We start from the raw sequence: 15,240 nt of genomic DNA, 5'->3' as shown, positions 1-15,240 counted from the left end.
ATCGAAGGATGCCCAACAGACCCAGAACCCATCAAACCCGAATACCCAGAATTCGGCAAAACCCCAGAATCCCCATGACTATGCCTATGATTCTGATTTCTAATTAGCACTTGATAAAGGGAGGAGGTCGGACGGAAGTGGAGGTGGGTCGCCGACGGTGGGGGGTTTAAGGCGGTGACTCAGTTTAGGGAAAGGGTTGCTGCCAAAGAAGGGGGAAAGGGAGAGGGGGTGGCTAGCTGGTGGTGAGGGTGGTGGTTTGTTTTTTCAAAAAAAAATTTATTAGTTAATTTAATTATCAAATAGTTAAATGAGATTTATAGAGTAATTAGTAGAAACTAGTAGTTAATTAAGTGAATTAGTGAGACTAGGTTGTTTTAAACAAAAAAAATTTTTACTTCGGGTTTTCTTTTACGATAAAGCTTTTAAAAGATTTTTTTTCCACAAAATGATGTATTTAAAAGGTTTTTTTTTAACAAATTTGCCTATACTTTGATCCAATCCATGTTAATTGCTCCTCATATTGTTATTCTATGGAGATTAAGATGGTGGTTGAATACTTAGAAGTTCATCAATGGTAGAAACATGTAGTTTTTTTTTTTTCAAGATAAAGTAGTTTTTATAATATTTATAACTAGATGTAAGCCAGTGCGATGCACGATTCTAGTAATCATTTTATTTAATTTAAAATTGTTTATATTTATGAAGATCATTAAATAAATATATGGATAAAATTCCTAATATCATAAAATAATTTTTTTAATTTTAACACTAAAGTTATATTTTGTTGTTTTATTAATTTTATGTGACGATTGAATTTGAAATCCCAAACCTTATTCACCAGTTGTGCTTATGTGACAATTTAAATTTTTAATTCAAAAAAGAAATGACAAATCTCGTTTTTTTATTGATCAAAATAGCTCTTTTGCTTATGCGTTTATTTAATATACTCACTCTATTTAAAATGTTAGTCTCATTTATAATCGTTTAACTATAATATATTGTAGGAAATTAGTCATATGAGATTTAGTTTTATTCGTCTCGATGAGTACACTATTAAAAACAAACTTTTACAATATTTTCTAGGGAGAGATTAAAGATATTTGCGATTAAAAATTTGCATCCATATATAAAAAAAAGATAATTATTACTTAGTTTTTTTTTATTTTTATTTTTAGAGAAGATAATTATTGGTTTTTAAAAGTAATTTAAATTTTAATTATTCTTTATTCGTTGTCTTTACATATGTGTCAAAATTCTTAATCCTTATTTGTCACTTTTGCTTAGGCGGCGAATAAATTTTTTTAATTCTAAAATAAATTATTAATTTAATTTTTCATTGGACAATATATATATATATATATATATATATATATATATATATATATATATATATATAATGAGAACCAAGGCTAAAATAAGAACTAGAGATTAATCTAGGCCCTTTGATCATGTTAATCCGACGGCTCACATGCTTCCTGGGTCATTAATGGCATTTTCGTAATATTTGAATGGTACAAACAGTGGCGGAGCCACTATAGGTCCTGGTAAGGCACGTGCCCTACCAGTTTTTTTTTTCTCAAAAAAAGAAGTTACTAAAAATGTATTTAAAAAAATCACAAAGTGCAATATGTTACCTAAACTTCCAGTAGCCTTGTGATTGGAAACTTGCAACATAGAGCATTACTTTGCTTACCCAAGGTCACGGGTTCTAAACCCTTACCCAACATTTATTTTTTTCCTTTTTTTATATTTTTTATTTTCTTAGTGTCCTTATTTTTTTATCCTCTCCTTATTCATTCTGACATTTATTTTTTTCCCTTTTTTTTTAATTTTTTATTTTCTTATTGTCCTTTTTTATTTATCCTCTCCTTATTCATTCTATGCTTAATGTCCTTTTTTTTTTTGGCTACTGTCCTATTGCGGTACATAGATGTGTCTTGAATTTTTTTTTTGTGGTACGTAGATGTGTCTATTTTTTTATCTGGCTTATTGTCCTATTGTAGTACGTAGATGTAGGGGTGAGCAAACAGGGTACTCAGTCAAAATTTTAGGACCCAGACTTAGAATTGGTTGGAACCAGGTCCTAAATTTCGGATTCGGAATTAGAATTGGTTCAACCGGGTCCTAAAATTTAGGAATTGGTATTGGAACCACCGGGTACCCACTTATGTATGTAATTGCTTAAATATAATACAAATTATAATTCTTATTTTCGTTAGGTTCATTTTTAGCGTTTAATACTTATATTTATATCTGCATTAAGCTATTTGTATTTATGTTAGGTATTAATGATACATTTTTAATTTACAAATTAAATACATTCAACATATTTTTAATATTTAAAATTTATTTATTTTAGCATATATTAGGTAACCGCGTACCCAACCGGTTCCGGTTCCAAAAAGTTGAGAATTGAAATTGGAATTGGTTATAGCCAGGTCCTTAATTTATTACCGGAATTGGAACCACCGGGTTCAATTCCAGTTCCAGACCCGTCGGTTCCTAACTGGTTTTGGATCCAATTCCGGGTACCCGGAATTTTTGCTCACCCCTACGTAGATGTGTCTTGAATTATTTTTTTTTAAATTTAAGAGCATGATAAAAGTGTTATATTAGGAGGTGCCCTACCATTGTTAAAATCCTGGCTCCGCCACTGGTTACAAATTTATTCCCAGTTTTATTTCTAAAAAGTAAATGAAAAGTTAGTAAAAGTAAATGAAATCAGTCATAAAGTAAATGAAATTGTCTCTAAAGTTAAAAAAACTGTAAAAAAGTTTGAAATTCCTCGAAATAACGAAAATGCCATTAATGAAAGCGGATGAGATGTGAGCCGTCAGATGGAGCACGATTGAAGGCTGAGATTGGTTCCTAGTTCCTATTATTCACCTTGGTTCTCACATGATCTCAATTATTAATATTAAACATTTAAGATTAAAATTGGTTACAACGGCTACATTTTTTATGTAGCCATTGAATAGTCTTCCATCTTTATTGAATATATAGGTAACTTGTAGGATAACTTTAACCCGTTTTATAGTAATTTAATGAAAGTCCGACCTAAATAAATTAGAATTTGTGGTCGGAAATATAAGGTGTTCCTCCCTTACGAATCTCCTAATTTTCCATTCTCTTAATCTTTCAAAAAAAAAAAAAAAAAAATTGCTTGTACAAAGTCTACAAACTTGTGTTGTTTTCTGCCTCAAAAAAAAAAAACTTGTGTTGTTTTCCACTACCAAACTTTTTATAATTCCCCCAACTTTTGGTAAAGGTGTTGCATTACTTGCATAGTTGCATATAGATAAGATACTTTGTCGATTCAAAATTGCATACTCATGAAAATTCAAACTTATCAACTTACAAAATTGCACAGTAGTAAAAATTAAAGATTGAACATGGACAATTGGACACATGGTCGCCAATTAATTCTTGTAATCGTTACATAATTTTGCTGTGCAATCTTTATTTATAAATTATGTCTAGAATCCTTGTACATCTGAAATTCTGAATGGGAGTCTTGATCCTGAACTCCTATCTTGCAAAAGTCACTGATTATACTTCAAGCGACTTATAGATTGGAAGAGATTCTTGGAGTTTCGGTGTCCATCATGACATGATTACGAGTAATTTCCTCAACTGTTCGACAACCACTTAACGCCATGGTGAGCTCAAACTCATCACGAAGCATTTGGAGCACTTTTCGCACACCAGCTTCTCCATTAACTGCTAATGAAAAAACTACTGGCCTTCCAATCTGGAAACAAATTAAAGAGAGTTTATGAACTTCTGAATTTGGATGATAACTACTAGTAGGTGTTCTGAGATATAATACTCAAAGTGCAGGTACTAGTTTCACAAGCCTATTTCATTGACAGCCATTTCAATGAACTGATATATTTGAAAATCAATAATGTCTGCAACACATTTTACTATCGATCGAAGTTACTGGAAACTTGAATACTAAGATAATAAAAAAGTCACTTACAAATACTCCAGAAGCTCCAAGTGCTAATGCTTTGAAAACATCTGTGCCACGACGAACACCACCATCCAAGAAAACAGGAATTTGACGCTCCACAGCTTTCACAATCTGACATGCAACAATGAGGAACGTATGTAGGTATGCCACAACGTACCACAATATCAAGTACTCTTATATTTATAATACAAATATGATTCTTTCCTTATTCAGAGCTTCAATGATTTTATGCTATATTGATAGACATGATGGTCAAACTGTACTAATGGCCTTATTTTGTAATTAGCGAGTAGATGGTTGCATTGGCTGGTTAGATAGCTGCATTAGACATTTTGTACTAGAAATCATGCATTGGCTGGTTAGTTGTATCAGTTATGTATACAAAAGTGTTCGGTATAATTACCTGATAATCTGTAGTTCTGATGTCATTTGAACATATGAAATGACAAATATACTTAAAACATTCATTTTTACAACTTTATTAATAGTAGAAATAAGCACTACCAGCCTATTGATTCTAATCTATGCTTGTAGGAACGATGAGAGATAGCACTAATATAAAGTGGCAGATTTTTGAGAGTTAATTAATTTAGTTGGAGAGCTTTGAAGTGGAAAAACATGCCTGCACTCGATTTTAGAAAATCTTCTGCGCAAATACTATCCACAAATAAAGAAATAACAGGGATGCAGAGAAAAATGTGCATCCATGCAACAAAAAATCTTAGTCAAGTTAGAAATCCCTTTTCCACCATTAACTGCTTATCGGTTAGTGTAGGTTATCAAGAACTTATTACATAACTCAAAAGGAGCTATTCCAAATCAGAATCAAAGTGAAAAAAAAAAATCCAGATCTAAAGATATTCAGATTTATCAAGTGCATGGAGGTTAAGTTCAAGTACCTCTTCCAAAGCCATGATGGTTGCAGGCACAAAATCAAGTTGTCGAGCTCCATGGTTGGAGACAATGATTCCTGCTGCACCTGCTTGCACTGCCAGTCTCGCTGCATACAAGATAATTTACTGACATAAATGTCTTACAAACACGATATTATAGAAATCATGTCTCCCGTAAGAATTATTTACAAGTACACTTTACTTACCATCCTCAGCAGTTAGCACTCCTTTCAGCAAAATTGGCAACTTGGTGATGGTCTGAAGCCACTTTACATCCTGCAAAAGGTGTTCACAGGGAAAGATAACACATAAAACAATCTGCACTGCAAAGAGCAAAACAAAAGGGTAAATTACTTTGTTATTTACCTTCCAATTCAATGACCGATCAACTTGATGAGAAAAATATGAGGCTAATCCAGAGTTATCTGTCTGCAAATTCATTCCAGAAAAACGAATGGGACTGTTATTTTGAATCATTTGAAAAGTTACCAGTTGTCTGCTTTGATGTCTTACTTTCACTCACCCGATTAATCTTACCAAGATCTATCCCCTCAAAGTTCTTTAATGTCAAGTGTTGTGGGAGAATAAATCTGCAAGGGATGTTAACTGTAAGATCATACTCCACTGTTTACTCATACTATTCATAGTAGTGTACTTAATATAGCATTAACAATTTTCTCCATTCATTGAAGAAAATAAAGCAAAAAGACAGTAGAAATTATGTAATTACCTGTTCTTGATATCTGCCTCCCTTCTACCTATCCTGGGTGTATCAACTGTGAGAACAATAGCTTTAAAACCAGCATACTCAGCTCGTTTAACCAGCTGTGTGACAACACTCCTGTCTTTCAATACCTTGATTAATTGGATATACACAGTCATCATCAGCCTGACCACTGTTTTGGAAAAAACTTAAAGACAAAGTTTACATACAAACTCAGAAATTAAGACTTTAATCTATTTGCATTTTTGCACTGAAAATATTCTTCACTATGAACCCAAAGTTGGAGATACAAGTTTGTATCAATGTTATGTTGTGATTTATAGAAAATAAAATACAAGATATTAGTCATATTACATCAGGGCCGCAGCTGAAAAAGAGAGAAGGATTTTGATGACATACTGATGTACGTCCAGATTGTCACAATGTACATGATGAAAATAATATTAAGATTATGAATCCTTGGCAAAAACTTACAACTTAAGAGGACTTAAATCCGGAAATTCAGAGAACAGGTTTTTGATACTTAATAAGCATATATGATTTGGAGAATACACATTATTAAGGAAAATAATCTGCCAGGAGATTACTAAATGGAGGGAAAAAATGCTGGAGTTACTAAATTACAATTTATTTTGTACTTGTACTCACATAAAGCTGGAAAAATCGAATTCCAGGTCCAGTTGAGGCAACTTCTTCAACACTACATGTGGCCATTGTAGACAATGCCTGGATCAAATAACACATGCAAATCAAAAGAATGAATTTGATACTTAAGTTCAGAAAAGGAGAAAAAATAGGAAGGGAAAGAAATGTGAGTCAAAACCATAATTGTGCCAGCAGCAGATGCTGCCCTCGCTGTTGCAAATTCTCCTGCAAGAAAATGATCGCTTCAAAAAAGGAGGTATTTCCAGTTTCTCAATTCAGCATAGAGTATCTATACAGCAAGCTTAGACAAAGAAATTAAACACTCCACTATTCAGGAGGAAACTGAGAAAATGAATGTCATAGTAGAAACAATAATAGCATGGTGAGGATGCCCTGGGGAGTGTCAGATACTCAGATATATGCACCTTGTGCAATGCAGGTACATGCCACATTATATACTTAAAAAGCAGGAACTAATATAAAATGTGGCTCATGAGACTGTGAGACCATAGTATTCACGAGTGTCAGACTGTGAATACTATTAATTAAAATATCATCTTTAATATCATTTTCATATATGATAGAGCATCTAGTTTAGAGCATTTGATTCAAAGCATTGATCCAATACTGCTTTTAAATTAAAATAAAATATCAAGTTGATTGAGCTTTTTAATTTCAGATCATAAATCAATGTATTCCTAAAGCCTACAGGCTACAAAACAGCAGGTTTATGCTGACCTTGCGTTAATTTTGACACCTAATCCTGAAAGCAAAAGTAGCAATATACCAAATCGCAGATTGAGGATACATTTAGTATGACTTGCATTAGTTTATTACTTTATCTCATACGAGCATCAATAAACCAAAACACAGATTGACATATCAAAGTAGAATACTTGAACATTAAGAAGAACATCAAGGACTTGAATTTTTACCTTCGGGGTGAGCCATTTTTTGCATAGCTGAAGGAGCAATCATGATTGGCATGGGAATATTGAAACCCAAGACAGTTATTGAAATGTCAATATGACTTACATCGATGAGGATGCGAGGCCGGAACCTGAATTTCATTGGGAGTAAAAAATAAGTAAATTGCAATAGTTAGCCAAATATATAGTAATCTTCTATGCGGTATATTAACAATAATGATTTGCTAATGTTTGTAATATATCCTAGCACATGAAAGCTGTAAGTTATAGTTGCAAATGATACAAAAAGTATACTTGAATTGTGAAGACAAGAATATGCTGAAAAATAGAGAATAATACACTGAAATTTAGGGTTGCTCATTCTGCTGATTGTTCATTCATTCATCATAATATGATTACACTATTAGTCCTTTACATAAATAGGCTGCTAAGACCACTGACAAAGTGACAGCACACCTTAGGGAAACTTCCTATGAAACTTACCAAATAACAGCTTACAAAAAAGGAACAGGACAAAAAACATAACATCCTACATCAGCAGAAATAAGAACTGAGCAAACATGGTCATACATGACCACCATCCTTCAACACTCCCCCTCAAGCTGTGAGGAATAAAACTCCCAGCTTGCTTACATAGTAACTGAGTGTATTATTCTGTGGACACCACCTTAGTGAATAGATCTGCAAGTTGCTCTGAACTCTTGACATAGGTAGGAACAACAGTCCCATCAATAGCCTTCTCCCTAATGAAATGGCAGTCTATCTCCACATGTTTTGTTCTATCATGTTGAACAAGGTTCGCAACAATTGCCAAGGCTGCCTGATTATCACAGAATAAGGGAGTGTGCGCAAGAGATTTCAGGTCCTTTAATAGTTGCTTAAGCCACATGACCTCACAAATAGTAAATGTCATTGACCTGTATTCAGCCTCGGCAGTAGATCAAGCAACAACCTGCTGTTTCTTAGCTTTCCAGGATATAGGAGAATCTCCTAGGAGAATACAAAAACCAGAAGTAGATTTTCTTGTCCCGCCAAATCACTGTCACAATAAGCTCTTAGCTTTGCAGCAGATTCAGCAGCAAGAAAAATCCCTTGATTCTTAGACCCAGACAAGTACCTTAACACCCTAATTGCAGCCTGATAATGAGCTGAGGTACACGAGTGCATGAACTGGCTAAGAGTGTGAACAGTAAAGGCAATGTCTGTCTGGTTATAGTGAGATGTATTAGCTTTCCAATTAACCTCTAATATTTTTCAGGAGGTGTAGGTGAGCTTGTGATGAGTATCCATGGGTAATCTGAGTGGTTTACACCCTTTCATATTGTATTCGTGAAGTATATCTAACATATACTTCCTCTTAGACAAAAATATCCCAGCATTTGTCTCAATTCCCAGAAAGTACCTAAGCTCACCCATGTCCTTCATCTTGAATTGACTCTTCAAGAAATAAAGTATTTCTTTGCTTCACAAATCATGTCCATGCTACTCCCTGTGATGATTCAACATAGACAAGAATAGCTATGAACCCTTTTTCATGTTTTTGAGTGAACAAAGTGTAATCTGTCTTGGACTGTTTGTATCCTTTCTCTATCAAGGCAGAACTTAGCTTGGCATACCACTGTCAGGGAGCCTGCTTTAGACCATACAAAGACTTGATTAGCTTGCGCACCTTTCTTGGTTCACTTGCAGCATTCACACCAGTAAATTCTTTCCCAAACCTAAATCCTTTTCCAAGATATCCCTGTGGAAGCTTCATGTACACTGTCTCTTGAAGATCTCCATGAAGAAAGGCATTCTTCACATCCATTTGATGAACATTCCATCCCTTCATTGCAGCAACAACCAATAGAGATCTTACAGTTGACATTTTTGCTACATGTGCAAGTGTCTCTTTGTAATCTATTCTTTCTTTCTGTCTATTCTAAAGAACAAGTCTTGATTTATGCCTCTCAATCTTTCCTGCCTTAGGATTGTGCTTTGTAGTGTAGAGCCATTTACACCCAATTGCATGCTTTCCATGTGGAAGATCAGTAATTTCCCACGTGTTATTGTTATTGTTCTCTAGAGCTTACAATTCTTCATTCATTGCTTCCTGCCATTTGTTATGCTTCACAGCATCATTGCAGTGCATTGGATCAGGTTCCTTGGTGTGTGACACCATCATACAGAAGTATTTTGCACTAGCAGATGTTTCACCAACCTTCTTTACAGCATTAGCATAGTTTAAAGTACCAGCACCTACTTAATAATCTTTATGCCATGCTGTAGGATGGTTTGCCTAGAAGATCTTCTCATTTCTTCTGTATTTGATTCTTCTCTTGCTGTAGAATCTGTATCAGTTTCTTCTTCATCTATCTCTTCTCTTTCAGAATCACTATGAGCACCATCATCGTCAATCCAGTTCTGATTTTGCTCACTGTTATCGTTTTCTTCTCTTTCTGCAAAAGCAGTGTGAAAGATGTGATATGGAAAGATATTTTCATAACATTTCACATCCCTTGATACAAAGGCTTGACCATTTATTAAACTGATTAGTTTACAACCCTTCTGATTACTTGGATATCCCATGAATATACGAGGAATACCTCTTGCATCAAGCTTGTCATGAGAAATACTTGGATTACTTGCCATAGCAAGACACCCAAATGTTCTTAATTCTCCATATGCTGGTTTCTTGCCATTGGGAACTTCATATGGAGTTTTGTCACCTAGCACAACACAGGGTAACCTGTTGGTAATATACACAACAGCATGGATACAATCACCCCGGTATTTTAGAGGAAGCCCTGCTTGAAATCTCAAAGCTCTACCCATCTCCAGTATGTTCTTGTGTTTCCTTTGTACTGAGGTCTTCCTACACATGAGGTTTGATGAATTATCTCAAAATTTTCATACAGGGGCTTGCACTTCTGATCCTCAAGTTCTGGTGTATTGTCGGACCTTAGAATCTTTACCTTTCTTCCATACTAAGTTTCTACCGTTTTCACAAAGTTTGTACCATTTGAGTTCCACACCATGAGATTCACCCATGTTACTCTTGAGTGATCATCTACAATAGTTAAAAAGTGCTTATACTTTCCCTTTGTAAACACTATGTGAGGACCCCATGTGTCAATAGGTACAAGTTCAAATGGCTCTTGTGCTCTAGACTCACTCACTACATAGGGAAGTTTTGTGAACTTTGCTAGAGGACATGTCAAGCAAACCTCACCACTTCCTTCTTTCAAACCTTTCAACCCATGGATTTTCTCAATTCTAATCTATGATGCCATAAAGTTCTAAGGATCAGCTTTGGAACATTAGTCACAACTGTAGGAACATTTCTGTATAAACTAAAAATTCAGAGCCTTACTCTCTTTTTTTCTTTAACTCACTGATAACAGTATCTATAGGTTAGTTTTCGAGATAATACAAACCACTCCTCATCCTTCCTATCCCTTTTACAGTATTAAACTCTTAGTCCTGTATGATATAGTACTTGGGATAGAATAATACCTTACTATGTGAATCATGCATCAGTTTATTCACATAAATGAGATTATGCTTGAAACTAGGAACATACAACACATTTTTCAAAGACAAGTTGTTTCCTAGATTCACTTTGCCAAAGTGAGAGATATTAGCAGTTTGCTTTCCACAACATCATGCATTGCATTCAAATAACCAATCATATGATCAGAGGCACCAGAATCTATTATCCACTTATTACTAATAGATTCGGCAAAATAACATGACACCATACCTGCTGTTTGTTCATCATCATTATCACCAAGGGACTGCTTTGGAAGCATTTTAGCAAAGCCTTACTTTGTTGAATAGTGAATTGCTTTGTAGAACCAGTGCTGGATCCACCAAATTCACTGTGGCCTGCTCCTCTCATTTGTTGCAACTCTGTTGCCCTTGTTCTTGCTTCCCTACTTATTGTTCCCAGAGGCTTTCCCTTTTCTTTTCTGAAATGATGAAACAAGTTTTTTCTGGTATTTTGGATGCCAGCTAGGGTACCCAACAAGTATCCATCACTATTCTGTCCCATGTCCTGCTTTCCCACATACTGTTATTTTGGATGCAGCCATGTCCTGCTTTCCCATTCCCCCCGGCTGTTATTTTGGATGAAACGGGTTTTTACTGGTATTTTGGATGCAGCCATTTCCTGAGAAAAACCACCTCCTCCTCCTCCCCCTGAAGGTGAACCTGATCCCTTACTAAACATCACTAAAGATTCAGATTCTTGTTTAGTGTTGTTAAAGAGAGATCTTTGAGATTCTTCTTGCACAAGGTAGCAACATGGTGTTTCTACATATGGTAAGGCAGTGATCATGAGTAGTTGACTCCTTTGAGGTCCATATTCATCATCAAGTCCATTTAAGAATTGCAACAACTTGTGTTCCTCCATTTGCTTGTTCAGAGATGTTAAGAAAGCACTCACCTTTGAGGTGATATTAGTGATTACTAGAAAAGCATGGAGAGATTCCAGCTCTTTCCATATTGCTTTCATTTTGCTATAGTATTCATTGATTCTGCTTGGTCTCATACAAATCTTTGTAATGTTTGTATTTCCTAGACCCATCTGTGAGAGAAAATCTCCTTTCCAGCTCATCTCAAATCTTGAGATGAGTTGTTAACAAACATAATAGATTGTTTAATTGAGTCTGATACTAATTCTAGAATCCATGAGATAATCATGCTATTACAAGTTTCCCATGCCTCAGATTTGACCTCATCATCATGGTCTTTCCTGTTACAAACCCAAGCTTCCTTTTTCCGGCCAGAGTAATCTCTATAAATCTCTTCCATGACCTGAAGTTGGAAGATCCCTAGAGTTTCTCAACCCATGCCTGACCATATGAAGGGTGAAGATAAAGAGGACTCACAGATTCAATAGTTGTTGTTGGCATTATGAATAAACGATTTTAAGAAGAAAGAGTAAGAAAGATTTCAGCTTTATAGAAAAGATAAGAATATTTGTGATTTTAAGAAAAGAAAAGAACTATTTTTAGGCTAGATCTGAACGTGGCTCTGATACCATGAGGACAAGAATATGCTGAAAAACAGAGAATAATACACTGAAATTTAGGGTTGCTTATTCTGCTGATTGTTCATTCATTCATCATAATCTGATTACACTATCAGTCCTTACATAAATAGGTTGCTAAGACCACCGACAAAGTGACAGCACACCTTAGGGAAACTTCCTAGGAAACTTACCAAATAACAGCTATGAAATGACAGCTTACAAAATAGGAACAGGACAAAAAACATAAATATCCTATATCAGCAGAAATAAGAACTGAGCAAACATGACCACTATCCTTCAACAAATTGAAAATTGAAACCGGTCAAATGACAAAGGATACGGAAACACTCAAGTGACCATAAAGGTTACTACACTACATGAAAGAGAAACACATACAAAATCCTCGAAAAGGCATTTCTGTTTTCTTCTAAAGTCCATTCATCTTCAGCACCTGATGCATAATAATCATATATCATCTTCGGTAGTCTCTCTTTTGCCAGCTTATCATATTCAGAAACATTTGTTATCTCCATCATGCTGTTAATGACAGGCCAGCAATAAATTCAGTTGTATGATTTCCACTGAAAACATCAAAGCACTAAAGCATAAGATTATACAAAAATTAAGAGCAATGCAAATCGAAAATGTATTACTCCATCCAAGATGTGACTTGCCTTAAATATACAGTACCAACCTTTGGTGTAAGAGACCTAGATAGAATTTCTGTATCGAAAAGTAGATTCATCCTATGACTTTCTACAACAGATAGACTACAGATCAGACCAAAGAAATATCTATTGTAAGTGCTACTGATCTCTGCTTAATGTGTGCGTTAGTGAACCAAAAAGGCATAAATATCTATTTTTCAATTGCTAGGTTCGCTCCAAATGTTTGAAATAGTTTAGTGGTGTCTTTATAATCCTTTTTCAGAGTACTACGTCAATGAGCAGAAGTTACTAAGATGCGTAAGGTGCATATAGCAGCTTATGCAGCAGTTGTGTAGTGAAGTGACTAGTGAGCCTAATAGATAGTAATTGGTTTGTTAATTTGTAAAGAGTTTTTTCCACCACTATGACTTTCTTAAGAATTTCGCAATAAGCCACTTTGCTTACCAAAAATTACTTTTAGCCATGAAATGTTCATCGATAAACACGGGGTCACCGAGATATACGTGGTTCGTTCAACAAGATATACACACGGGTTCACGGAAAGATCACTCACAATTGTCCCAAAAAAACAATATTTACAACAGTGCTTAACATCTAAAGTAAGTAACATCTAAAGTAAGTAACTTCTTTATTAAACCTCCTAGTCTCATGGAAAAGGAGTAATTTGATGATCAATATCTAATAGATGTAATAGACAAAACATTTAACAAGGGGAAAAAATCACTAAGTTTTATTTATGTAAATAAATCTCTTATTCCAAATGAAGTTTGATTGATCATCAATCAAAAATCAACTTGAGCTAGTAATGAAATTATTACTCAGCTAATCATCATTAACTAATTAATTTGTAATTATCTACCATAAAACCGTTAAAACAATCATCAACGAACTTGAATCATACCACTACGTATATTTTACAAAAGATCGAAAGAATTGCGAAATTATTAATGAAGATTAAAGAATCAAAGACGGACAATAAATTCTGCTACCCAAAATAGAGAAACTAAAGCAATGAAAGTTACAATGAAAAACAAGGTTGTGAATTAAGGAAAAAATCAACAATCAATAAAAAAAAAAAAAACCAAAATAGTTGAAAGATAAAAACATTTTAAGAGAGTTAGGTGTGACTAACCTGAAGTAGTGTCCAAGTGAAAATGAGAGTGTTTGAACAAAAACTGCAGAAAAATGAGGACATGTATCTTCATTATTTTAGTCATAGAGGCTGCCATTACAGTGGTACGACGAATCAAATTTGCATCGGTTTTAAAATGAGTTTGACTTGGTTAATTTCAAGGTCTAATGACTTTGGGTTAGGGTGATTCCGATTTAGTTGATTTCAATTCGGTACAATAATATGATTACTATAAGGTTAACATGATTAGTTAACAAGTATTGGTCAATTCCATTCCAAATCATATTCAGGTTTGGCTGAATTTAGCTTAGGTTATTATCCAAATTCAATATTCAAATAAGGTTATTTTTAACCGGTGTAAAAATGAAGTTATTACTCCATTCTTTTTTTAGTGTCCTATTATCAAAGTTTTAAGGAAAAATTGCCCTAAAATAATTCCACGTTTAGGGTGTTCGCTAAAAATAATCACACAATTGAGTTATTTTTAAATAATCTCACCTTTACCATCCGACCTTCTTTAAGTGGAAAGCTAAACGTCGCCCTCGAATATCTAACTAACGCCCGCAAAATAAAATAAAATTACAAATTTACCCTAAATATATCAAAATATTACCCCCCCCCCAATACTCTCAATCCTTGTTCACTCTCTTAAACATAATTCTCTCCCTAAACAACAACAACCACCACCACCTCTTCATACTACCCACCACTACCACCTCCTTCTCCTCTTTTAACCACCAACTCCTTTTACCTCCGGTTTCACAATCTACACAATCGTGGTAATGATGAGGAAGGACAAAGGGAAATCGATCGCCGGAGAAAAGGTTTATTTTTTTTATTTATTTTCTGAAATCGCCGGCAAAGGCCCGGTTTTTTCAAACGTCCTAGGCTCAAACGCCAAGTTTTTAAGGATAACCGCACGGTTGTTCGCACGAACTAGGCATTTGAGCCAAGGACGTTCGAAAAAACTAAGCGTTTGTCTGGGTTTTATTTTTTATTTTTTTTAATTCGTTTTTTTTTTCGCTATTGTTGTTTATTATTATTGTTTTTTTTTAGATTTGTACTAATTTGTTTTTTTTTGGATTGTAAATCGAAACCCAGGAAAACGCCTAGGATTTTTGCAAATCCCAGGCTGAAATGCCTAGATTTTTCGAATATCCTAGTATGTTTCGAAAAAACTAGGCGTTTCAGCTTGGGGTTTTCGAAAATCCTAGGTATTTTCCTGGGTTTTGAATTTTTATAAAAAAAAATATCGCAAT

General features: G+C 34.5%; 1 protein-coding gene across 3 annotated transcripts; it reads right to left on the bottom strand.

The window, feature by feature from the left end:
• Positions 1–3,141: 3,141 nt before the first annotated feature.
• Positions 3,142–14,156, bottom strand: LOC110707743 (peroxisomal (S)-2-hydroxy-acid oxidase GLO5-like). Of its 3 annotated transcripts, none has more exons than XM_021885888.1 (12): positions 13,982–14,155; positions 12,578–12,762; positions 7,174–7,298; positions 6,417–6,463; positions 6,242–6,319; positions 5,600–5,724; positions 5,393–5,459; positions 5,236–5,298; positions 5,076–5,145; positions 4,876–4,976; positions 3,983–4,087; positions 3,142–3,751 (listed from the first exon to the last, which is right to left on the bottom strand). In XM_021885888.1, the coding sequence occupies exons 2-12, from the start codon at positions 12,715–12,717 to the stop codon at positions 3,566–3,568; spliced, it is 1,107 nt and encodes a 368-aa protein (XP_021741580.1). In that variant the 5' UTR covers positions 12,718–12,762; positions 13,982–14,155; the 3' UTR covers positions 3,142–3,565. The 3 variants fall into 3 exon arrangements, with proteins under 3 accessions (XP_021741580.1, XP_021741654.1, XP_021741512.1); XM_021885820.1 differs by having other exon boundaries at positions 3,566–3,751; positions 12,578–12,718; positions 13,982–14,156; XM_021885962.1 differs by lacking the exon at positions 13,982–14,155 and having other exon boundaries at positions 10,910–12,675.
• Positions 14,157–15,240: the final 1,084 nt, after the last annotated feature.

Source organism: Chenopodium quinoa, unplaced genomic scaffold (genome assembly GCF_001683475.1).
Source record: "Chenopodium quinoa cultivar QQ74 unplaced genomic scaffold, ASM168347v1, whole genome shotgun sequence".
NCBI lineage: Eukaryota > Viridiplantae > Streptophyta > Magnoliopsida > Caryophyllales > Amaranthaceae > Chenopodium > Chenopodium quinoa.
The sequence above is the reverse complement of the archived record's forward strand: the minus strand, read 5'-3'. Positions and strand labels throughout refer to the sequence as shown.